The sequence below is a fragment of the Melospiza georgiana genome, chromosome 6 (genome assembly GCF_028018845.1).
Source record: "Melospiza georgiana isolate bMelGeo1 chromosome 6, bMelGeo1.pri, whole genome shotgun sequence".
NCBI classification, from domain to species: domain Eukaryota; kingdom Metazoa; phylum Chordata; class Aves; order Passeriformes; family Passerellidae; genus Melospiza; species Melospiza georgiana.
Window position 1 is genome coordinate 15619167 of NC_080435.1, and position 26117 is coordinate 15645283.

At 36.9% G+C, this 26117-nt stretch overlaps 1 protein-coding gene across 1 annotated transcript in view; it reads left to right on the forward strand.

Moving 5' to 3' along the window:
• KCNQ1 (potassium voltage-gated channel subfamily Q member 1) overlaps positions 1-26117 on the forward strand; it is a 335951-nt gene that overhangs the window by 88866 nt on the left and 220968 nt on the right. Inside the window, exons 6-13 of the mRNA XM_058026420.1 lie at positions 63-203; positions 7056-7166; positions 9659-9754; positions 11986-12108; positions 13126-13267; positions 14581-14607; positions 16957-17022; positions 19925-20045. Of these exons, the coding sequence (XP_057882403.1) occupies positions 63-203; positions 7056-7166; positions 9659-9754; positions 11986-12108; positions 13126-13267; positions 14581-14607; positions 16957-17022; positions 19925-20045 (827 nt within the window). The remainder of the gene's footprint in view (positions 1-62; positions 204-7055; positions 7167-9658; positions 9755-11985; positions 12109-13125; positions 13268-14580; positions 14608-16956; positions 17023-19924; positions 20046-26117) is intronic.

Genomic DNA, 26117 nt, shown 5'->3' on the forward strand with positions numbered 1-26117 from the left:
ATGTTGTGACATTTAGGTGTCTCAATGAGATCATAATGCCGTTATTTTGATTCTCTTTGCAGGAACTGATAACTACACTCTACATTGGATTTCTAGGCCTGATTTTTTCCTCTTATTTTGTGTACCTGGCTGAGAAAGATGCTGTAAATGATTCTGGAGAAACGGAGTTTGGCAGCTATGCAGACGCCCTGTGGTGGGGAGTAGTAAGTATAGCAATTTCACATGTTAACACTGTCCAATGTGGAGTAAAATTCAAGCAGTCATGGAGTAAGAGCAGCACTTTGAAACAGCTTCTTACTGCTTTGATACACTTTCATGGAATTTGTAATTCCGTGACTCCACAAAAATACTATAGAAGATCAGTAATATTACGTGGTGTTTGCAGTCCCATGTGATCTAAAGTGATCACATTACATTAAAAAAGTGCAGACACACATGTTCTATTTCTTTATCCTGTCTTTCCTGCTGGTACAGTGATTATTTCTTGCTGCCTTTGTCATGGTAGTGTTCAGCTGTCTAAGATGCTAAGTGTCTTGCTAACTCAGGGTTAGTTTTTTTGAGAAGGCTGTGTTGTTTTGGTTTTCTTTGCCCATCTTTTGGTTGAGTTGGGATTTTTTCCTTAAAACAGTTATCTGTGTTTTGCAGTTTGACCTGTGATTGTAATTCCCAGTTTATTCAGAATGGACTAATTCTGGAGCAAGAAGCTTTTAACGTAGATAGGAAATCCAGGGACAAGACTCTTCTAAGGTGGTTATATTGCTTTGGAAGCCCCTTAGTTGCTGCCGCAACTTCAGTGTAGATGTATCTTTAGTTCTGGTAGTGAAATTCTCCTTTATTGGTATTAGTAGTGACAGTGTCTCTTTGTTTATTATATTAACTTACTGGTGTGGCAGCTCTATTCTGGGATTATATTTTCATAAACATTTTCATTTTGTTGCTTCTGCTAGTTACTATTCCCTCTTTCGTTCTCACAGGATATACAAATACTAGGTTGGCAATTTTGTTCTGGGATTTCCCATCTGTAATTGTTCTCATTTCTGTGATTGTTCTTATTTCTGTTTCCTATTGCAGTTCAAAGAAAGGTAGTTTTGGGAAGCTGTTTTTCCTTGTCATTAGCATTCAAGCAATGGCATTTTTTTAATCTGCTTTTATTCTATTAGATTAATCAAACAAACAGTCATCAGTAAGTGCTACAGATCTTTAAAATGCATAGACATCACTGATAACATACTTGCACTTTCAAAAGTGCTGATCTTCTAGAGCTTTTTCTTTGCTGCTTAAAATCAAAAGGCATTGCTTCTCTTTTTTTTGTTAAAAATAATGCTAACTATTAAGTCTTCTGTATAGGCCTGAAAGCACTAACACCTCCATTTCAATAATAAAATACATGTACGTATTTAAGAACAAATATTAAGAAATATTTTTGATAAACGTCTGCATGTGTGTGCTCATATAGTCTTCTCTTTTCAAACCATCACTTGCTGTTTGAGGAAGGAAAGAGCCATTGATGAGCAAATCCACTGCAGGTCTGCTGGTGCTGAAATGCATATGTAGCCCTTTTTGAATACAACAGGTTTTGTTTTGTTGTGTTGTTTTGCTGCTATGATCTGCTGTAGAATTCTTTCTTCTTGCTGTCTGCCATGGTTAAATACAGGCTTTCTTAGGAGCAGAAGACTTACTGTGTAGCACAAGAAAGTGGCTTTCTGTCAAGTAGCTTTTTTCAGTGCTTTCATGTCATTATGGCATTTTTATTTTCCACTACATTGGTCAGATGACTCAGTAATTAACAGTGGCAGATGTAGCTGCATTTAAAAGCACATGCTGTCATTGGCGTTGCCATTAAAAACTGAGTGTGTGACAGACCAGATTGGCTTTCTGAAAATACAGTAAAACCTCCCATAGAAGCAACACGATCTGTCAGGATATTGAAATATTCTCCTTTCAGGGAATTATTGTTCAGTTAATGGGCGTGCAAGTTATTTTGTCTTCCTAATTACAATAAACTTATTTAATCAATACATTTAATTATGGTAATATTTTTCTCTGTTATAGCTTCTATTGTGTTGCAGCGTGCCACATGAAGTGTGAGACTGCATTCAATGAACACATAATGTAATTTCTTTAATATTAAAAGTAGAATTAGGTGTCCATGTTCTGCTCTAACACACTTCTACTAACTGCTAAGAAGATTTAGCAGAACAAAACTGAGAGGTATTCAGGTCCATCCATTTCTGATTTCTTGGTACTGTAATATTCTTCATTCTTTCTGCTAGGGAAAAAACCCATAAAATTTAGGAAAACAGGAAATATCCGTTTTCCAAGAGGAAAATAGGACAGAGAATTTCGCCCACGGAAGCTGTGGATGTCCCATCCTTCTAAGTATTCAAGGCCAGGTTGGATGGGGCTCTGAGCAACCTGGTCTAGTGTGAGGTGTCCCTGCCCATCTCAGGGGGTTGGAACTTGGTGGTCTTTAAAGTTTCTTCCAACCCAAACCATTCTATGATTCAACAAATAGCTGGGAAGTCACAAGGATTCTTCCTAATAGAGGTCTCAAACTCGTACAAAAACCTTCTCAAGTGTTAGACCATGAAAGCTTTGGTTATGCTTAGCCAGAATTTTCCAAATTGCTTAAACACCACAAATGAGAATGCTTCAAAAAGCCCTTGACAGTGTTTTCACACCCCTTGTCTCACTGTCTAGACTGTGCATTTTTGTTATCTCAGTCTGTGTGTGCACTGCTAAGTTCTTTGGGCAGCAGTAACAGAATATGCAATATAGCTGAGGTAAACCATATAAAAGGTCTGTGTTACCACAACTAAACCTAAGTGTGTTACCAACACTTAAACTGCATCTGGAGTTGGGTACTTTCATATTGCTGTGCTTGGCTGACTGTAGGCACCCCCTTAGGGTGCATAACTTGTAATTAAATGTTCCTCATTGTCATTGTTGTTATTTATAAATCTACATTGCTTTTCCATTTTCATATGTGAATTGGCCTCCTGGGCTTTATTTGAATTTCCTTGACAACTCCGGACTGTAGCTATTTGCCCTGTCAGTTATGGGCTTGAAGAAACCTAAAGAGTTTGAACAGCATAAAGAGTTGTCTGTATTATTGCTCCTTTAGAATACAGTGCAAGCTGTATAAATTCTGCCACAGGCAGGATATCTGTACATCCTTCAAAAACAGGTTTAATTTTAGCAAGTAAAATAAATATAATGTGGTGCATCTTTCAGTTCTCCAGTGCCAATGTTCAAAATAACTCTGCATATACTGTCTGTCATGTCCAGACTGACAATTTAAAGACCTTATATTAAATTTAAGGCAAATAAAACCAGGAAAACATTAAAAATAAAATTTAAAAAGCAGGTACTTAAAAAAATAGGATAAATGTTCTCATCGTGTCTGTCAGAGATGAGCACCTTCAGAAAGCATTACCTGCTCACTGTCTCTGGGGGTTTTGTGAGTCTTAGCGTTTGCTTGTGGCTTGTTGTGGTGTTGTTTTTTTGTCCCCCTCTCTCTTTGAGCATTCATTTCAATCCTATCTCACAGCAACAGAGAGGAGCTCTGCTTTTGATATCCACTGAATAAACACACAATTTCCAACCTTCACTTTGGCACAAACATGCCTCAGAAAAACTGTGCTAACAGTCTCTTTGATCATGAACACTATTTCCAAAAGCAATTATTGAATATACCCATGCATGGATATTTCTCTGTGCCTTTTGCTTTGAATTGAAGCAAGCAGTTTTGTGTAAATAACAGCTCTACTTGAGCATTTATGGTTCCTTTATTTATTACAGTTTAGAAGATAGACTTTTTCACTAAGGACCAAATTCCATAGAACATTTACAAGTTTACTTATTTTTAAGCATACGCAAAATTAGTATGCTTATTTTTAAGCATACTAAACAATGTCCTGTTTAGTAAAGCCCATGTGTGTGTGCTAAATGTAAATTGAAAATCAAAGTTGAGGGAAATCTTTGCTGAAATGTTAAAGGAAATTCCACTCAAAACTTTTTATGCACATGCATAAAATTTTTGCTAAATTAAAAGTAATCTGACTTAAATTATAAAATAGTTGGACATACATTTCAAAAATAGCTTCATGAAAAATTATCTCACAGATCTTGTGTTACTCAGAACCCTTTTCTCCACTCTTCTCAAATAAAAAGGCTGTAGAGAACTGTACACTGACTTCAATGTTTGACAGAAGGGAAGATGTCATTTTTAGTTTCTATGTAATTTTCTGTGTGGGACCAACATCTGTATACACCTGTGACATCCTTTTTTTAAAAAAAAATTCAGCTGTTGGGGATTATGTGTTTGGATTTTTTTCTGGGCGATTTGTTTAGTTTAGCAATTGTTGGAGCAGGGGTTGAAAGATGAAGATATTTTCAATTGTTTTTGCAATTGAAAGGCATCCCTTCCTTTCGCAGCTGCCTTCTCATCTCTGAGCTTTAACTCCATGAGTGCTTCCAACTACATTTTGTTCTCATACAAGGAACTCTTATGGGGTAGATGTGAGGAAACCTTTTAAAATTGTTACTTGCAAAGTACAAATGTAGATATTGTTACAAGTGAAGATTCTTGCATTTTAGAGCTGTTTGCTATCCAAATTTTCCAAAGTACACAGCAAGGATTTCATAGACAGAACATCCTTACTTAACTGATTGGTTTCCTGTGCTCACTTTAGTCTGGTATAGCCTAAAATAAAATCCTTTCCCTACTACATAGTGCTGATGAAAATTACTATTTCTTCTTTATGGGTGGGTTTTTGCTTCATATTCCTCCCTTCAGACTTTTGATTCATATGTAATGGGAACAACATTAGTCTTAATGCCTAAATCGCTGGTGATGTTCATCAGATCAAAGTTCTAAAATAGTCAGTGGATGAATATGATTTTGTTCCTAATTAAAGCAATTGTTTTACAGGCTTTTCAATGAAATTCAATGTGTGAGATCTTGTATAATTTTAATTTCATTATGCCAACACGTTTAATATGGTAGAGTAGAAGTTGAGTCAGTATTTCCATTATAATGTCCTCTTTTACAACTGTAAAATTAGTATTGTGCTCTTTAGGGAGTTTTAATCCAGCTGTAAAAAATGACTTAGGGCAGAAACTTGGCGTGTAATATTTCAACAGCATGTATTTTGAGGAAAAAAGAAAATGCAATTTCAGAATACACTGCATTTGTAGATGGTTTAGAGTTATGAGGGCAGAAGAAAAGTTAACTTCAGACTTTAATTTGCAACCCAATTTCCAAAACTTTTTTTTTTTTTTTTTAAAAGCCTGCTAGACAACCATCACAGGAAATACTTTTTTTGTGTTACTGATGGTTCATATAAGCCAATTCAGAAGGAAGGGGCAGGGATGTGGTAGGAAAGAGGAGATAAATACTTAGATGTATATGAATTCTTCTTCAGTTATACTTTGGTGAGCTCAGAAGCACCTATTTCTTTTCACATTTCTAGTTAATGTGTGTATTTCAGCATGATTTTAGTACTGTAAAACAAAATAGTTGATAACATTTTTTGCTTACAAGGATTTATAATTTTTTTCAAAAACAGAAGCATAAACCATTATTTTCTCTCATAATCTTCTCTGTAAGAAGGCATTGGAGACTGTAAATTTTCCCATAATTATGTTTTCTTTTTTTATTCCATATTTTTCAAAGTGAAATTGTAATTAGACTTTAGGATTTTCTTTTTGAGCCACTCTCCTATGTAGGTAAGGAGATAACATCACGCTTCCTTCCCTCATCAGGTCCTGAATGTGGTATACTTTTAATAACAATTTCAGGAATACAGACAAAGGTGCTTGGGTAGTTAACTAACCCTTACAATGCTTCTGTGGGGTATGAAACAGTTTTGGAAGAAGGCCACGTTTTGAAAACTTGTATTAAAAATTAAAATCTAAAACTTGTATTAAAAACTAAAAACACATGAATGTTTGAGTATCAGCAGCTGGTGAGAAACTTGCAACGACCATCCCCACCTCAAGCTGCCCCTTTTGTCCTGGGTTTGACTTGCGCACAGTGACTTTGCTTAGAGGGTGGTCACGTTCAGGACAGGGTGAGGATGGCCTGTGTGTGACTGTGGGACCAACATCTGTGTCCTGGGCGGTGGAAACCCACAGGGCCAGAAGAAAGTCTGACCAGCCAACAGCTGAGCTGTGCCTCAGCTGCTTGAGGGCTCCACGTGGTTTCCCATGCTCTGATTTGCTTAGCCTTCCTCGAAGTCACAGATAAAAATATCTCTAATTTACAAATGCAGAAATAGCTGGTGACATAGGTGAATTTAAATTGTTCTCAGATGTCAAATGTATCCTCCTGCTTCAAACAAATGCATTCTTTCCTTGAGCTCATGCAAATAATGACTTATTAAGCCTTGTTATGCTGCATCACTGTGGTGGTAATCTTTGCTTCAGTGTTCTGAAGGGCAAACTCAACAGATGTTTCCTGCATTTAAATCATCTGTTCCTGCTCTCAGTGTTTTATATGAATTGGTGATTCATTGGGCTGTTTTCAGGGTCTTTACTACATGGAAAATGTTCAGTCTCTCTTGCTATTTGTACCAATGTTATCTCTAGAGTGCTTCATGCCTGACCTCAGACACAGTGCCTGCTTACAGTGTGTGTGCTCTTTCCATGCAGCATTCTCAGCAAAATATTCTCCTGCCCATCAACCAAATCACAGCTCAGAACTGCTGGCAGCCTTTCCCTAAGGAAACTGTGTGACTGGGCAGGCAACCCCTGTCTCAGTAACTTCGTGTGCTGTGCAGTTGCCTCAGCCATGAATGCTTAAATTACTTTGCAAGATTTTAAAGGTGTATTTTGTTGTGATTCAGTTTCCTGTATATGTTTTTCCATTCAGTATTAGGTGGGGAAGCAATCCTGGAAGGAAGAGTTAACCTTCATTAGTGTCGCACAGGCTGGCAGTGGGAGGGTCAGGAATGCAGCTAATGCTTCTTTGAAATAAAAAAGGAAGAGAGAGCAACAAGCCCAAAATGCCTTGTTAATACTTGCTGTAATGCCCTCTTTATTTCTCTTTGCAGGTGACTGTTACAACTATTGGCTATGGAGATAAAGTGCCACAGACCTGGATAGGAAAGACAATTGCCTCTTGTTTTTCAGTGTTTGCAATCTCGTTTTTTGCACTGCCTGCGGTAGGTTCTCTTGTACTTTTGCAAAAATTTGATGCTGATTCATTAGTTATCAGAGGGAACTTCTGTTATTGTTCTTTAACCTTTCATTTAACCTGGTTTTGTGTCAGCTCTGTATTAAGCTTGTATAGTGTATCTGAAATTTATGTAGCTTGTAGAACAAAAGAGCTTCTAGAAGTAGCTAAATAAATATGCAGTGGTTTTTGTATGAGGCACTAGATTTGAGAAGGATTTGAGGAAGAGATGTTTAATTCCATGTAGTTTTCCTAGCCTATCTCAGAAGTGTAAAGGAAATTATTTCTAATTACTTCTTTGTGATGACTTAATGATGTTTTGGTTTTTTTAAGACATTCACTCATAGTTTACTCAACAGAGTAGGTCCAAGGTGAACTGGAGAATTCTCATGTACATCCTTCTTCTAGAAAAGCTTCCAAAAATACGTCACTGTCAGAAAGACAGCAATCAGCAGCCAGAGACACCGATGCAGTTCTTCACAAAATTAATATCTGTCCATGGCAAAAGTTCTGTTTTCAAAAGTGATCTAGAACTGATCTTTTGAAGCTGTTCTGGCACTTTATTTGCACTGAAAACAGGTTCCTGAGTGCTTTCAAACAAGAAACAAGGCACTTGAGTTCCAAGGGTAAATTCAAAATCAGCAAATCTTGGACTATGGTTTGAAAATCCAAATATTCAGTGCCAGGTGTAGCTAAGGGTGTGTTTTCCACAAATTTAGCCAGACTCCTGAGTTGTGCTGTTAAAATGTTTGTGCCACCTGAAGCATTCTGTTTACATATTTATTTTTTTCAATTCAGGGACACAAGCAGTCATGTTAGCAGATGTTTGTGTAGTTCTAATGAAGAAGTGGTGGGGATGGTACAGAATAGATGGGATTACTTTTATGCCAGTACCATCACAAAAGTTCTTCACAGCATGAAAACACCAGTGACCTTTTAAAATTAGTTGCCTACTTTAAAAGTACATAACCTTTTATAGAAGAGGATAATTAAGTTCTTTAAATTCTCCAGCATCAGTTTGCCTTTAAAGCATATGCTTCCCCCCCTCCTCATTCTAATCTCTTCCACTTTTATTTTGGAAGAGAAATCGGATAAGTGAAATGATTGGTATGGAAAATGCCAAAACCTACTTTTTTTGACTGAAGAGTGTTGGTGATGGGGAGTTTTGTTTTGGTTAGTTGATTTTTTAAAATCAGTCTAAAATGCCACAAAAATGTTTTATAAATGATTGTGTAGCAGCTGTGCCTTCACAGCCATGTTTTATGATTACCTGTCAGATTTCCCTAACCTTTGTTGAAGTAGAACACCACCAATCACCCCTTTATTAGTGGGATTTTCCTTACTGAGTGAAGTTGTTTGTGTGGGTTGGCTCAAGGGGGAATTCAGGGTTTGAAGCTGTATTTCAGACTTTGGTGTTTTAAGTAGGAGGATCTGGCTGAGATCACAGTCAAAAGTGATTGTAGTGGCTAAATGCAACTGGTGTGGGTTCTGGATCTGGCAATGATCACTCATTTCCCAAATATGTGGTGTGTGAGCATCATCATCTCTTTGATCTTTACTAAATCAATATGATAGGAAGGGCATTTCATGTTCCTTTCGAAATATTTAATGATTAATAGAGTTCTTAGAGGTCAAGCCTAGATTCCTGGCTGCTCTGATGCCTTCAACTGTGTGTAGAAAAAGAATTGTGCTTTCTTGAGTAGGTGTAAACATGTAAGACAATTTATAAAAGATTTCATTTTCACCTGTTACTAAAACTTCTGTTAAATATGTCTATAGCTGTGCAAATGACCACATAAATGGTTTTGCTCTTTACTTAAATTTGGACTTCATATCTGTATTACATTTGGAGTCTAGTTCAGGTTTCACACCATCCAGTGCCATTAGTCCATGTCCCTTGTCCTGAGAGTGAATTGGATGGCTTTGTGTTCAACTCAGTTGACCACTTTGAAATATGCCTCTTTCTTTTCTTCTTCCTCTTTCCTCACTCCCACCAGGGATTAATCACCAGGGATTAATATATGGATATAGAAATTACCATACCATAGTTAAAAACCCACTAGACCTTTTTACTACGGTATGGTAATCATGCCCTGCCAAAGCTTTATTTCTTATGAAAATGTAGTTGAGCCCATCAGGTTGATTTTTTTTTTTCTCCTGTAGTCTGTCATTTTCCTACACAAGACTTTGTGAGACTTTTAGAGGGTATGAAATGTCATTTCTGTTTCCTCTTTTGGGTCTGAGTCCAGCAGGTTTTGCATCAGGGCATGGTAGCATTCACAGTTGGCTTCAGCAAGTAATAACTGAGACTAAAAATTTCACTGTATTAAGTCATTTCCTCAAAATAATTAGTTGGGTTTTATGATGCTGAATAGAAGTTTATTACCACAACATAATTTGGCAATTTTATGTGGGGCTCTTTCCCTCCACTCTTTAAAAAAAAAAAAAAAGAAAAAAAAAGTTTTTTTCTTCTTTCCACAGGGAATTCTTGGTTCAGGCTTTGCCCTAAAGGTACAACAGAAACAAAGACAGAAGCATTTCAACCGTCAGATTCCAGCTGCTGCTTCTCTTATACAGGTACTGAGTTCTTGCATATTGCATACTGTAATCTCTTTCCATTTATAGTAGGTTTTTTGTTGTGGTTTTTATTTTTTTTCCAAGCTGTTGGCAATTTTCCCCTCCCTGATTCCCATTAAAAACTGTGCAGAAATTACAGATGCAAGTTTTGGAAATCCAGTCTTTAATATAAACTAATGAGCAGAAAAGTGCACTCCCAAATCAGTGTAAACTGTTTAATTTAGCTGGTTAAAATCAAAACTCAAAGTTATCCTGCAATTATTAAGCAATTTACCTGAGGAAAGTGTTGTGAAATGTTATGCTTAGAGTAATGAAAAAAAGAGGAAGTTTTACATAGAATTGTGCTTTAAAGACAAATGTCAAATATGCTTCAGTTGGTACAACTAAATTCTCAAAAATTTCAAATTTAGGAGAAATATGTCAGAATCTTAAATAGGAAAATGTTGTTTGGACTTTTCAGCTCTAGAATAGGTGGCTGGAAACCACTGGGACTCTTTAAAATCAGTCTTTTCATGTAGAATAACTGACTGACAGGAAAATATTGATCCCCCTGTTATAAATGGAATTGCAGTTCAGTATCAGTATGGTAGAAGTGATTTTATCCTTTACTTTGTTGGACCCAGCATTGCACCCTGGAGAAGTATTAACATGGTTTCATTCTAGGTTTTTCCAGCTTTTCCTCCCTCTACTCAGTACCTGCACATAGCTTTAGAAGCACAGAGATCAAATTTGAAAGGAAACTTGATACACGCCATATCATTTTTTCATTCTCATATGACTTATTTCTCTAGCTTCATGAGTGAATGTGGGTTTCCAGGTCAGGATCTTTATGGAAACAGTAGCTAACTGTAAAGTTTATGCTTGAAACTAAATAGTCCCAGAGTTTATGTGAAAAAGGCCCTGGTTATAGCCAGAGATTAGCTAAAAATCTTGAGACTTGTATGGTATGGTTTTGTCAAGAAAGGATTTTTTTTTAATGTTCCCACTGATTCTTTTGGGAAATGAACACCAAATTATTGGGAAGCCTGAGACTGCATGTCCAGAATGGGTTCCATTAGAAATGTTAAGGAAGAGTAAAGGATAGACAATGAGTTCCAGAGTACCTGTTCTTAATAGTTGTAGTCATGATTTACTAATAGTCTCAGACTTCTGAATGCCCAATTCAGTAAGTGCTCTACAAATTACAAAAAGATTGTTGTTAAATCAAGATGTTTACAAAGCAGGTACAAGACAAGAGAACAGCCTAGATGAGTAATTTTCTTTCCTTGTATTCCTTCTTGGTTTCTTCTAGAGGTCATTTGTTTCTTCCACTCTTCTGTTAATCATGGAGGGATTTATATAGTGAAATAAGTTTACTTACTCATATCACCATATATCACTTGTAAGTTTACTTACTCTTTACTTTCCAACTGCTGTTTCTTTAGCTCTCTCATTCTGCCTTGCTTTGTTTCTTTCATGCAGGGTTTTGTGGCCTTCCCTGCTTTAGATTGTTTGTGTATGTGTGTCCTTTCTTCATGTAGTAGGTGAGGATCTGCCTTTTTAATTTGGAGACTCATTATTAATCAATTCTGGTATTTACACAGTTAAGAGAGAATGCAGTAGTGTTTTCTTGTTGGTCTTGTTTCCTAGCCCTGCTTTCCCTCCCTTTTGCCTTAGAACATGGGACTTTAGCATTGGTGGTTGGCAAGAGGGAGTTCTGGGTTTGGGTTTTGGCTCTTGGTTAACCACTGGTACTATTCTGTTGTGCCCACAGCTGCATTTCTTCGTATGAATATAGCCCTACTGACCACATCACAACTCCTTTTGTTTTCTGGTCATATTTTTGTGAGGCATGAAAGAACCATTTTTGTCTTTTTCTGAGTAGGGGCCTGTAACATAGGATACAATAGGCAAAATGCCTAAAGTCAGGTAGGAAATTGGGGCAGAACATAAAATTTAGACCCTTTTTTGAGTCTGGTCTAGAGCTCTCTCTCATTATTTGTTTGTTGCTACTGAGAATAAAAGTTGCACTTGAAAGGACTCATCTTTCTGTGTGGTTTCCCAGTTCTAACTATGCGGTTTCTATTTACTAAATAAGAGTTATAAACCATGCTGGGTTTGTTTCCAGAGGGCAAATTAAAGAATATCATTAAGTAAAGAATGACTGACATGCTACTTGAAGTTACTGTGTTGTACAGTGAGCCACTAATCTGATTGAATAATTGTTCTGTTGCTTAAAACATTTGTTCCAGACTGCATGGAGATGCTACGCTGCAGAAAACCCAGACTCTTCTACATGGAAAATATACATTCGAAAACCTGCCAGGAATTACCATTTGCTCTCACCCAGTCCAAAACCAAAGAAATCGGTGATGGTATCAATAACTAATTGATTCACATTATAGTAATTTGAAGATTTTAAGTCAGATTGAGTTTTTTTACTCTTTAGAGATTATTTGTTCTGCTTGTTTTACAGATTATTACTTGGTTTCAAATTTTGATTTACATTTCAGTTTTGACTGAGTATCCAAACATTATAAATTAGAAGCTGATTTGCTGAATTTCTCTAAACTTGATTTTTTAATGGAAAAGAGTAATAATGACTTAACTCAGGCACGTCAGCTAGTTACTTACTACTGTTGTTTGAAAAACTATAAGGAAAGGTAAAAAATAAAAAGAAAATCACTTTCGTCATATTTCCAAAATCGTAACTTTTACTTGATTCAAACAAACAAACAAAACCCCAAAAAAGCTTCTGTTTCTCTCACCTATTGATTTTGTGATTTTCTAAGCTTTTATGGTAAAGACTTCTTGTGCCTTCATAGAGTAATATTGTCCTATTAACAGATTCCATAAGTTCAGAATTATTTTGTTTTAAATACAGCAACAAAACCCCTTTGTCAGACTCTTTAGATTATGTAGTACACCATCCTCTGCATTGTAAGAGTATTGCACAGCAGTCTCAAGCTAAATGGAGAGGATGTTGTGCAAAAACCTTCTCTTGTATCTCCAAGGTTCATCTGAGTTCAGTAGCAATATATCCATTGGCTTTGTGCTGAAGGTGTGATTTATTGCATCCATAAAATGATAAAGATATTCTGGAATAGTTTGATTTATATAAGCAGCTGCATAACTAGCAGATTTTCTTTTTTAACTGCAGGCAAGGGATTTGGAAATGACAATGTGCAGAAATCTAGTGATTAGCCAGTTTTGGCAGGATGAGGGGGCAACATAATGAGAAACACAGTGCAGGATTGTGCAAATGTAATTCAGGCACTCTTTTAATTGGTTATAGCTCATTGGGGACTGTGTTATTATTGAAGGCGTCACTGAAGAGACAACTCTGTGTGACTTGGTTTGAGTAATTTAATTTATGTGGGGTTTTTTTTTAGGTTAAAAAGAAGAAATTTAAGTTAGACAAGGACAATGGGCCGTCTTCTCCAGACAGGATGTTGGCTATACCGCACATCACTTATGACCACGTGGCTGAGGACAGGAAAACTGATTTCAGTTTTGAACCATTTGAACATGCTGGTAAGAGGCTCCATTATAAAATGCCAGTAACTGTGATGAGTTCCATGATTAGATTTGCATACAGGTCCTTTTTAGTATCTGTAGTAAAGAGGGAAAGAACAAGCTCTTGTCATTCTAAAGCAAGAATACTTTGCTTTTTTGCCTTTGGTTGCTGGCTTGTCTGGGTGAGGTTTAACCATTGCTTTAATGAGCATGCTTCACTGCAGACAAAATAATTTTTCATTTCCGCCTGCTGGAAGAGCTGGTTAGGCTCTTCCAGCAGGCAGACTCTTAGGCCGGTGCATACATTCCCCAATTCTGCAATTGATTGAAATTACAGGGTTTAGCTGTCAGCTTTTCCATGTGAAATTTACCCAGGATGTGTTACTATTGTGCTTGTACCTGAACCAAAAAGGATTGGTGTGCCTTGGCTGCACCAAACATAGTCTGCTGCATGAAATCATCATGTGCTCATGCCATCTGCTCTGTGCAGTAGGCTGTGAATCAAGTTTTGAAAGCAGAAGTACTTAAGATAAATGTGGATCCATCTGTATTAAGTGTCACTGTGAATGTACAAAATGCTACTGTATGACGAAAAGGAAGACAGGACGTTGATAATCACCTTATGATTAATAACTTATCTATATTTGCTTTTGCTGCACTGAACTTCCAGAATAACTCTGAATTTAAAATGTGGCATTTTTACAAATGTACTTTTATTGGAAGTTTTTAATGTGTTGCTCAAATTTTGGCAACAAGAGCAAGGTTTAATTTTTATGGTGTGTTTTATTTATTATAGATACCTTAAGTACTTATGTTTTTTCTCCTCAAAAATTTGGCTGACATGAATAAACATAATGGACTTGAAAATAAGACAGCAGCATGGGCTGGCACTGGACATATTTTAGCGCAACCAGAAAGTCTTGCCTTCCTTGTGCTATTTTGGTGTGCTTGTGTTGTGTTGTTCTGCATCATCCATGCTTTTCCACTGTTTCTTGGCCTCTGCTAAGGAACAGTTGCCGGTTGCATCTGCTGGTAGAAATGACATAGCTGCTAAAAGGTGGACAAGTACTGAGTGTCTCAAAATTTGAGTACAGACACCTTTCTTCAAAACAATCAAATTACAGAACCATGCTTCGAGTTGTAAAGTCCCACCTTTTACCACTAAATTTCTGAGCTGATTAAGGACAACACAATTTGATGGCAGCCTGCTCTTGCTATTTCAAAAGTCAACTCTATAGCTTTCTGTAAAAGGATTTCTCTCATTTCTTCTGACACTTATCTTTTTTCTTTTTTATCTGTGTTCTCCTCTATAAACTGTTACAAGTATACAGGACAAACAGGAATGTTAAAATTGCCTGGTAAGTTGAGGAAAATAATTCTGTTTATGGCATGTCAGCTTATGACAGTGTAATGTTTGCAGTGCTTTTCATGTGTGTCTAGTGCCGTATAATTTCTAAGAAATTTTTTGCAGCCAAGGAGATCTAGACAGACAGAAAATGTGCGTTCTCACACTTGGAATCACAACTGCACCCAGTCTCATTACAAAGAGAAAACTGAGCACTCATTTGTATAAGTACAGAACCTCTAATGGTTTTTTATATTTGAGAAAAATTGCTATTGCGTATATTGCCAATAGAAAACTATAATTTTCTATTAAATAAGGTATAATTCATCCAGTAGTTATCTAAGCATATGATGCAAATTAATTTCTAAATAACTGAATTAGGTTCAGATTTGACCCCCGAGTGCTATGCATTCTGAAGTACATGCATCTGTTCCTGTAAAAATATGCCGTCGATATTTGTGAACAGATGGGGACCCATAAATTAATTAATTTATTTTACTGTTTGTCTGGATTCTGTGATCACTTAAGCAGCCATGTAGTCCTGTGATGTTTCTAATGTGCTTGCTTAGGCACTTCCTTAGCAACTGAGTGCTCCCCAAAGACAGCAGGATTAGGGCTAGGTCTGGGCAAAAGACCTCTGTGATTTAGTGAGAGTGCTATGAGCCACCTGTAAGTTTGCTCTGAATCCACTGCAGACAGCAGAGGCTTCCTTCCAGTGGCTGAGTGCAAGGATGCTCAGGCTCGGATTAAATTGACAGAAATGGCAAAGTTCAGTTTCACCCCTGAAACCACATGGGACACAGGTGCAATTAAGGTGTTAAAACAGCAAAACCAAACTGAATCTCCTGGACTCCCCCCATCAATCCTTGATTTTCCCAGTTTCCACCATTCCACGAGGTGCATCTTTGGTGGGGATAGACATGATGGAAGAAGATGAGGAGGGCAGAAAGAGCCACCAAACAAATCACCTGTTTTACGTGAACAAGAAATGCCTTCATCTTGGGGAAATATCAGAGGAACTTTACCAGCCATGACAGGTTCAGTTTCTGTGTCCCAGCCAGGCAACCAGACCTCAGTGGAGCTGAGAGGGTGTCCAACACTGTTCTCACAGCAGCTCAAAGAGGAGAGTGTGTTATTTTACTTTCTGTGAAAAAGATTATCTGCACAGAAAACTGGAGCTGCCAAGTCAAAAGTTTAGAAGGAAGAAACTAGAAGGTACAAGGATAAAGGATACTCATTCAGCTTTAATTAGGCCTTCAGAAAGCCTCTAGTAACATATCCATATGCTGCTTTCTCACATTCAGTAAATTTTTAGGCTGCCCACTTATACTTCAGTCTTCACACTCCTGGATCCCTCATCTGGCTTCCCTGCCAGTATTTTGTGCAACAAGGGATTTCCAGCTTTTTCTCCCTCCTTTTGTTCTCCTGGCATCGTCAGTACAGCAAAACCCAAAGGATCCATGGCCCATCCTGGCTACTGCAAAAATTAACCTTGTCCTGGCTGGAACCAGGACATGTGTAGCACTGAGAGGACACTTGCAAAATGAGGGGCTTTTTTTCTGGTTTTTTACTCCAATGCATTTTTTATTTTAAGAGTTTTTCTCATTGCATAAAAGTAAGGCACCACTCCTGAGAAGTATCAGCCTGTCCAAGTGTGTGAATTCACAGGCAGTTCTTAATCAAATAGTTATTAATAGCATAATGCTATTCAAAAGAACTAAACACAATGTAAAGATTGTGTTTTTTGCTGAGACTCCTTCTCATCACTGACTCCTCTTGCTTGCCTGAAACATTTCCCCAAGAAATTCAGCTTGAGGCAGGCACTTGGTTTACTTGGTTGAAGTGGGCAGCTTCAAAAACTTTTTATGGGATGTGCTTGGAAGCTTCAGATGTGGGTGTCCAAACTGCCCCATCCACCTGGCAGCACTGAACCCTGACCAGGAGAGAGCTGCTTTGTGAACAGTGTGAGCCAGAATGAGAGGGGTCTGACCCGTGGGACACTTAGGAAAGGGAAAGACTTGAGAAACCCAGAAGTCTGGAGGAAAGGGGCAAACAGTGACTGGCCTGTAGGGAGGAATATCTTGCACCAGTTGACACTGCCGTGAAAAATGAGCTTGGAAAAGCCATGACCCCTCCACAGTGGCCAGTGAACATTCTGCCAACATGAATCTGCACTCTTGTACAGTTTCATACACTGTTTTCTATAGTATTTTAAATTTTGTGTCAGGTAGAATATACTAAATTTTAGGTATGTCTGCATCTCCTTAGCTGTCTGTCTGGATCTTCTATTTTTTTTTTTTTTTGTTGTTTTTCTTTTCACCTCTCCTATCTCTGTCTCATGTGCATGTTCACTCTGACTCAGATTGTCAGCGCTCCTGGCCATCCTTTTCCACAGACCAGCAGTCTTCCAGCGCTCCTTCCTCTCCAGGTAATGCTCATAATATTTCATTGTTCCATCATGTTTCATCACCTTTGTTAATTACTAAATCTTTGCAATGCTCTGTCTGGAGCTGTTTTCTGTGGCACAAAAAATTATAGAGCTGGTTTCTAAAAAGAGATGTTTGAGTAGAATTTTGAGTCTGGAGGTTGTTCAGGTTGTAAATTGAAAATGTTCAAATTCATCCATTATTATCCATTGAAAACTAATGTCTAAAGCTTCAACTTTGTTTTTCTCTTTAGCCTTCATATGTAGAAATTGTGTCTTTTTAAAGCATATTCTTAACACTGCTTTCTAAGACTTGTCCAATGTCTAATGGCTATGAATTAATTTTCATAAGTTAAAAAATGTGCTCCCTGGTGTTCTGCTTGAGCCCTGTTTCAAGACACTTTGAGGCAGAGAAACTTTCATAAGGGCTTGTTTTTTTCTTAGTTATGATCATCTCAGAAATTTTTAAAGCAGAGGGAAGCAGATACCATATTTGCCTCATTCTAATCAGCTCCTGCTTGCTATGTGCTCACACAAGGATTCTTTCAAATAGGCCAAAGCCCAGTCTTGACTTTGGTGTTAGAATTTGAAATGCAGGGAATTTTCAAAGCTTAGAATTAAAACAGAGAATTTGATTTGAGACATTGGAAAAGGCTTCCAAACTTAGGTACTAGAAGCGAGAATGTGAATTAATAGTTTAAAGCAGAAACACATTAAGAAGAAGAAGGTTTAGAGTTTTGGAATTTAGAATATAGAAAAAATAAAAGTAGTTACAAAAGGAAACAAGGAGTTTAGAGTGCTGTAAGTTATGTATCATAACATGATTTACTAAAAAAACCACTGTAATGTGAGTTTAGGAGTTTAGTGCTGTAGGTTATGTATCATAACATGATTAACTAAAAAAAACTTAGACTGTAATGTGAGTCCATAAGATGAAATATTTGATTAGGTCAAAAACATAAATATCCTTATTAGCAGTTTTTTATTAGTCAATAAATCCCATAAAAGACTTATAACTAGGAATCTTGTAAGTTTCTGAACCATACAGTAAAGATTTGAGCCAAACTCACACTTCCTACCAATGTAGAAAATAAGAAAAATAAACCACACCATCTAAAAACTCAGAAATCCCATCTCTAACTCATTCAAGATTCCTTCAAAAATCCCCATACTTCTGGTTCTTTTTTCATTATGCCAGTCCTTCTTTCCCTTCCCACAAAACTGGAAAGCAATAGCTGTGACTGTCCCAAGAACTGCTGCTGCTGCAGATCCCCCTGCGTGTGGAGTGTGCTGTGTCTCTCATGAGCACAGTCTCATGAGTGTTCAGCAAACACTTTACATGGCTTTAGGTTCAGCAGTTTTTATCACTTGCCATCAGGAAAACAAAAACATTTGCAAGTCCCTATTTGCTAGAAATTGGGAAAGTTTCATTTATGTCATGTAGAAATGAAAGCATTTAAAATTAATTTGGTGAAAGCTCGAAGAAAAGTTTGAAAAGTTTGGAACACATTTCACTGCACATCTCTATCTGGAATTATTTTGCTGGTTTCACAGCCATGTTTTTGAATGATGGCTATAGTAAAGGAATTAAGTAGTATAATACCATAATATTAGTATGATGCTAAAAGCAAAAATAGAAATTAGTGCTTCCTAAAACTTGCTACAAAATCTTAATTTTTAAGTGCTACAAGTAGCTCTTGCTTGTAATAAATTTATCTCCTAGCCGTTATCTTATTTTTTTTTTAAACTGTGATTTCAGAGGTCATCCTTTCCTATTACAATTTCTGGAGTTCAGAGGCTTTCCTTTTGTAGTTTGGAGAGCCATGTGCTTAAAGATGAATTAATACTTTGTCTTCTGGTTTTTTTAAATTCAAATCCATTTCTCCCATATGAAAAGACCCAATTACCTGAGTAAAATGGTTACATTAAAAGAAAATAATTGTTTCCTGATATTCCCATTTGAATTCTCAGGAAATATCAGCTACATTTAAGTTATCTATTTCTGTTGTATTCCTTTAGGTTTTGTGTGGCTTTTTGGCGGAGCATTATTTACTGCTATATTATAAAATATTTTATTGAATATTTCATAAATATAAGTAGAGTTTTCATAAATTACTACATTTTAATTGTTTTATTGCATATTCCAGCCAGTTGGACTGACAAAGGTTTCTGTGGACTTGTCACAATTACGTATGATTTATATGGAATGTTATCAAATTTTATTTTCTGTAAATTCATTTACAATCATGTAAACCACACCAGTAGTTTTATTTATATGCAAATGCTGTGGCTTCTCTAACAAATGCTAGAGCCATGTTAGAAAAAGCACTTGGTGTTCTTAGTATCTGATAGAATTTCAGAGCCTGAGTTTAAAAATGAAAACTGTGACACTCTCCCTGATTTCTTGGATCCGTGAAAATGATGATCTGCAAGTAAATCTGCCAGTAAAACTTTCAATTTCTGAAGTTTTGTGAACCAACCTTCCCAGTAAGAACTTTGTCTGGGATGAGCTGGAGATCTTGCCACCTGTCCTGATTCTGAGCCCAAAGTTGAGCTGGCCTCATGCCGTAGTGTGAGAGGGAACCAGCAAATTGTCTCTTAATAATGCAAGAAGAGCATTATTAGAAGAAGCTCTCTGTCATATAGATACTGAATATTCTAATGTATCAGGAGGATGAACACAAATAAAAAAAAATAAAATTAGTTTTATTCTTCACCAGAAGTTCAAATACTTTGGGCAGAGGAAGAGTTAAAATTTTGCCTTTTGTGAACTCTGCGGTACTTGCAATTTTGGTACCAACTTTTGTTTTCAGTATTCTTTTAAAATGTACAGCATTTCAGCGGTCCAGGTGAGCTGCAGACAAATGCTGTTGCTTGAACTGTTATCTGCATGCTTTTCCCACAGTAAAAAAGAGCCCAGCATTTCTAGATGTGAGCACAGGACCCTTCATCAGGACCAGCAGCTTTGCCGATGAGCTTGACCTGGAGGGCGAGACCCTGCTGACCCCAATAACTCACATCTCGCAGTAAGTCCAGCCTGTAGAACTGGGCATTGGTTGGCTTAGACAAGAGAAGGCACTTGAGGTGGGAGGGGCTGACAGGGCTCAAATATCTCAGATGCTTGCGTCAAACCCTTTTCACCTTGACGTTGGAGTATCCTGTTCTGACCGCCAGTAAATCTTCATGCTGACCTAAAGACAAGTTCACTTGACTGTGACACAAGGCTTTAGTTTTCAGCTAATGTCTCTGGGCAGCTGATGGCTGATAGCCTCAAGATTTTTGTGTGGAGGCAGTGTGTGGGAGTACTTGCCTGGTGAAGGTTATCTTACTCCCTCCACCATTTTCCAGTGGAATAGTTTTGAAGTGCAAATTTTACATACTACTGGTATGAAATACAAGTCTCTCTATTTCAGCAGCACGTTCTCTAATGGTCAAATTATGTTCTACATTTGAAGAAAAACTCTGATCATTATTATTGCTTTGTTGTATATTAAAAAAAGATCTGACATAGGCCTGTAGGGGTGTGTGCATGGGAGGGGACATTAGTATTTTCCCTTGTGGAAGATGATTTTCCACTTGTCTTTTATGCTAAAATGGTATTTCAGGTTCTCAGATTATTCTTAAAAAAAAAAGTGTTGCAGCAGATTTTTCTTTAAATGCCTTTAAATCTTCTGACGTTGTGTAATTCAAAATCCTGAAAAATGTTAATTGTTTGCCATAGTAAATGTGTGGCAGTATATCCTCTAGTAGAGGAATGAAACAATGTTTTCCACTCTAGAAATGTGAGGATTTCTGCAGTGAAACCACAGATGAAAATTCTTGACATACTTGTATTTCTGAGGTACAAAACATGCAGAAATGCCTGCTGCCAACTTCCAGGCCTTCTTCCTATACACTATAGTTAGCAGACTACTAAATATTACAAAATAATTTTTAGAGCCATTTTGGAAGGGCATTTATTAAAGAAAAAGAATATGTTTGGGGGGAGTCTTCCCTGTCCCCAAGCAAAGGTATTGGCATTTTCATCTGATTCACCCAAGTGTACATCTGTTTGTAGGAAGGGGATTTAAGAGACTTGTATTCTGGAAGATTTCTTAGTACAAGCAGGAGGAGGAAGTAATAAATTTCCTCAAGCCTTAGACAAGAACAATGGAGCAACAAAACCACTTTTTTTTTTTTTTTTTTTTTTTTTAATAAATTTGTGTGCTAGGAGTTTCCATTATCTTTTCTGAGTCTGGGAATTATGTAGCTATTTCTTATTGATACATTTCACAAAGCACTCTGTCATCTTTAAGTCCAGTTTGGGTAGTAGCTGAATAGGTGTGTTTCAGATGAAGAACATCACCAAATGAACACTCTCAACTTTTAGTAACATATAATACTCTTTTACTCCCTTAATTTTTGGTTGTAACCTTTGTTTAAATTTCCCTAGATTGCTCTAAGGCATGAATGATGGGACAGTACAAAATCTGTACATTTGAATTTGAATTGAGCCTCTGCTAGGGTGGAGCAAATAGGATTCTTTGGTTCTTTTAAGACTTTTGGTTTCAATTCAAAACTAAATGAATTGGATGAAATGTAAAACTGGATAAAATGTTAATTTAAATCAATAAAAAATTAATTTAAATGTGTCCCTTTGAAACATGGGTGCCCAAATGTAGATCCTGAGACTTGTTTGCTTGAAGGTGCATGTACTTTGTGCACAGTTAATTAAAAGACCTTAAACAGTGTCAGCACCAGATAGGAGAGTTAGTCAAAAAGTTAGTGAAAATCTGTGTTTTTTAATGCAAACCCAAATACTCAACAAAATTATGGCACTAGCCACAGTATAGACAGGTCAAATTAAGTGTGAGTATATCTAGTTTTAGGTCTTAAAAGCAGTTCATACTCTATCAGAGAAGCAGAAACACAAAGACATTTTCAGAATTGGAAGCATAATGTAAAATACTTGACCTGAGGATGCATGGATTTGGGATTCATGGAACTATTTCCTGACCAATTGCAACATGTGCATTAACTTATCCATTAATCACAAAAAGGTGACTCCAGAATAGATGTTAATTTTTGAAAGTCATGAATACATGAGTAAATTTTACATAGTTAATTTGAGACATGTAGCTAGAAAGCTTTTAGCCAACAGTATGAAAAATATTTCCTTTTGACAGGTAGCACAGATATGTCAGAACAGTGGGGCACATGCTGTGGTACTGAAGAGGAAACACTTGGCATCCTTGTGGTTTAGAAACCAACGAGGCCGAGTTCCTTTCCTTCGCTAGTCCTGGAAAGTGAATGCCAAATTTCAACCCTTGTGGTAAAGGGCTTAAGGCTTCCCTTTAAATTAAATTTCAGATCCCTGCTTGTTTATGCAAAAATTATTATCTTTTGGTAAATGTAGATGCATATTCTCACTGAGTTTAATAGTACTGGTTCTGTGTCCAATTATAAGAATGCAGGTGTGGGGGTTTTTTTTGGCAGGACATATGTCTAACTCTATTTTAAACCTCTATTGAAGTAAATGTTGTATTTAATGTAGCCCTCCTTCTATGGAATTGCTAATGGGAAATCTTTCATTAAGAAAGACTGCTCTATCAGTTAACCACTATCAGTATCCCTTTGAGGAAACAAAAATAATAATTAAAGGACACTAGGCCTGATGTTCAAACAAGACAACCTATAAAATTGCCTGTAACAGTTTAAAAAATGAAACATCACACAGTGTGATGTTTCTGACAAAACTTGGTCCTTTAATGCTTGCTGTGGTCTGTTGTGTTGCAAAAGTGAAATAGAAAAGGGGACTGCAGCAATACCAGCCCTCTTCTCTGGACTTCTCACTGGTTTATTTCTCCCAGATTGTGTGTTCCCAGATTGTCTCCTGCTCTGTTTCACTGTGTTGACTCTTTGGTTTTATCTGCATTTTAAAGCAGTGGAAAATCAATGCTACTTGTAGCTGAGCCTCCATTACCAAGAGACTCTTGCCCTGTGTGTGTAATTGCTTAATTTCAGCATTACTGTGGATCCAGCTGACTGCATGTATTTCTGGGTGTAAGCATTAGCTAACGTGACATATTTGTGGTCCTGTTATTGGCTGTATCAAAATGACAATAATTCTTGATGTTTTAATGACTCTTCCCCAGATGTTTCAGGTATGTCATAACTAGGATGATGAAAATGCATTTAATTAGTTAAGCATTGGGCTTGTCTATTTACATATAGAATAATTTTCTTCCTGCAGAGATATACTGATGTGATCTTAGATTTTATACAGTGGGCTTACACTCAAAGGAAAGCTTTACATTAAAAACAAAAAGCACTTCATTTTTATTATTAAGTGTCCTTCCATCCTGAAAGCATTCTGTCGTGACATTTTAAAATAACCCCCTCCTTGTTAAACAGTGTAATAGATGTAATAATTAAGCAAACAGATTTAGGACTTTTTAATAATTTCCAGACCGAGAGGACATGATAACGGATGGAAGTTTCTGAATTATTGAAATGGATGCTCTTTATCCCTTTGAAATATTTAAGATAAAGTGTGCTGGTAAACACTGAGTGCAGTGTCCATGGTGCTGCACTTACCACTGGGTTTTGTTGGAAATAATGTTTTCTTTCTCTTTTCTTTTATATTTTTATGAAGTGTTCTATGTTTTAATTACCAGTATATAGGTTGTTGGCAAGAAATACAACCACATTGCCTAGAACAAACAGTGCTGTATTTGTCTTATAACTGTCTCTTTTCTTTTGGATTATCAGTGAGTGGAATCCCTATTTGCTTTGATTTGCTAGGCCATATTGTAAAAGATTCCTGCTTTTATCTTCTTCTATTCCAAAATGACCTTCTGAAGTCTGAGCAAATATTTCAGTTTCACTCTCAAATGGGCCAGATGGAAGAGCTGACTTCTGCTGTCACAAGAATTCTCTTTGAAATGCTGTTAGCAACATTTAAACCATGACTTCCATGGGGTCCATTTTATCATTAATGACAGGGCACATTAGAAGAAGAGCAGTGATAGCAGCTTTGTAAGAACATCCTTGAGTTAAAACCAGATCTTAATGTTCAGTCATCACTGGTTACTGTCACATGCCATTTTTCCAGTCATTTGCTTGACTTGCTACAGAAAAGGCTTCAGTGCTTGATGGATGCTGGGCAGCATCCTTTTTCATTCAGCATGTTTCAGTGTGTCATCAAGCTCCCTTAGGAATTCTCCTTACAATCTGCTGATTTAATAGTAAAAGGGGAGGACTGTTTCCCTCAGTTATTCCCTTTGGTGTGGAATGGCTGTGCTGAGACAAATGTGACATTAGCAGGGGCTGTTGCATCTGGATATATATATCTATTCAGCCATCCTATGCCTCACCTGGCGGCCCTTTGAGCTGGTGCCTGTTCTGTGTTTGTATTATAGGGAACAGGGGGGATCCCAGCAGACAAAACTGTTCCTGTGTTCTGCATCTGATGTCCATGGCAGACTTGGCTAAAGTTGACTGACTGTGTCTTCTGTAAAACAGGCAGTTATTTACAATATTTATTTTTATATGTGGATTAACCTGAGATGTGCTGACGACTTGGGCAGTTTTTCATGGTGTCTTATTTCACCCTTGATACTGCAGCAACTGAGCAGCTTCTGACAGTGCAATCAGTGGTGTGGTGAACATCTGTCCGTGTGGTTACTTACCCCTTTTATCTTCAGGGAGCTTTTCTTGTGTACTGTGGTGGGTGGTTGCTTTTTTTCATAGATTAGACAGAGTGTGCAGTATATGTCTGTAGCTCTGAAGAGCAGAAGGGATAATCAGATTCCCTTTGATCCTGTAAAAGGCTGTAGCACTCCATCAAGCTGCAGCATTAATGTGCTGTGTTTTTAATATGAGCATAATCACAGTAAAAGACTTATATCAAACAATTAACAAGATTTAAAAAATCAGGCAAGAAAGTAGAGTTCGCAATTTCACATCTCCTCTTTTTATTATGTTAACTTTCTATCTTTTTTTATTGGAGAGGGGAGTGCTGTCACTGGTGCTGCTGTTTGCTGGAAGTCAGTACTGTACAAATATCTCCTGTGTTAGAGGTCGCAAACCTGCATGAAATAAGACTGTTATGGTCCTTTCTCCCTTACTGCAAACTGTCACTGATGCATTCAAGTGCAGTGCAAAATTACTGTTTGCCTATTTTATGTTACTGACATGGTATAAAAGTAATGTGTTGACTTTTTCTAGTGTACAAACCGTCTAGGCAGAAGCTAAGATAGCTTAGCTATTTCTTTTGTATTGCGGATGAGCGTTGCATTCCTTGGTCTCCAAGTGCTGCTTTACATCTTGATTGATGTTGAGTAATTAAACCAGACTCCAGCTGCTTAGTGATTCAGAAGTACAGGGCTCCTCTGCTGCAAAAACAACAAGTTACTGCCCACTTACTAACTTTTATCATTGTTTACTTTGGGCATCATGCAGAATGATAAGTGCAACTGCTTCTTATTATTTTAATTTTTATTGAATGGTGGAGACAATAAAATATCCTACTTTTATCTAATATTAAAAAAAGGTTAAATTTTTTATCATGGTTTTGAGTTAATTCCAGAATTAAAATTCAAGACAGAAATAAAGTTTTTCTGTTGTGAGGATGGAGAATGGCTTTACTTTTTGTTTAGATACATTGGATAACAAATAGAAGTTAAAAACTTGATTAATTATTTGATAATGTGTGCACTTTCATTGGGAGTTATTTTTTCCAATAAAAAGGATATGTTTAATAACATTTAGCATTTTATTAATGATGCAAAAATTAATAGATTTTAAAACAAATTTTTACCAATACCATTTTTTCTTTTTGGTTTTTTTTTTTTTTTTTTTTTTTTTTTTTTTTTACCAGCAACAAAGTTAGGAAGTTGTAAAATTTAATACTTGTAAATAGCATTTAGATTGGAATACTCCAAAATCTATGGGCAACATTATGCCCAGAGATGCTGCATGGACTGTGCTAAATCTGTGCAGCAAAGATACTGGATTCAACATCAGAGCTTTCCAGCAGGAAAACCTGGTATCGGTATGAGGCTGTAGGAATGCCTGTCAAGGTCAGTATGTGGCAGCCAAGAGACATCGTTGACTAC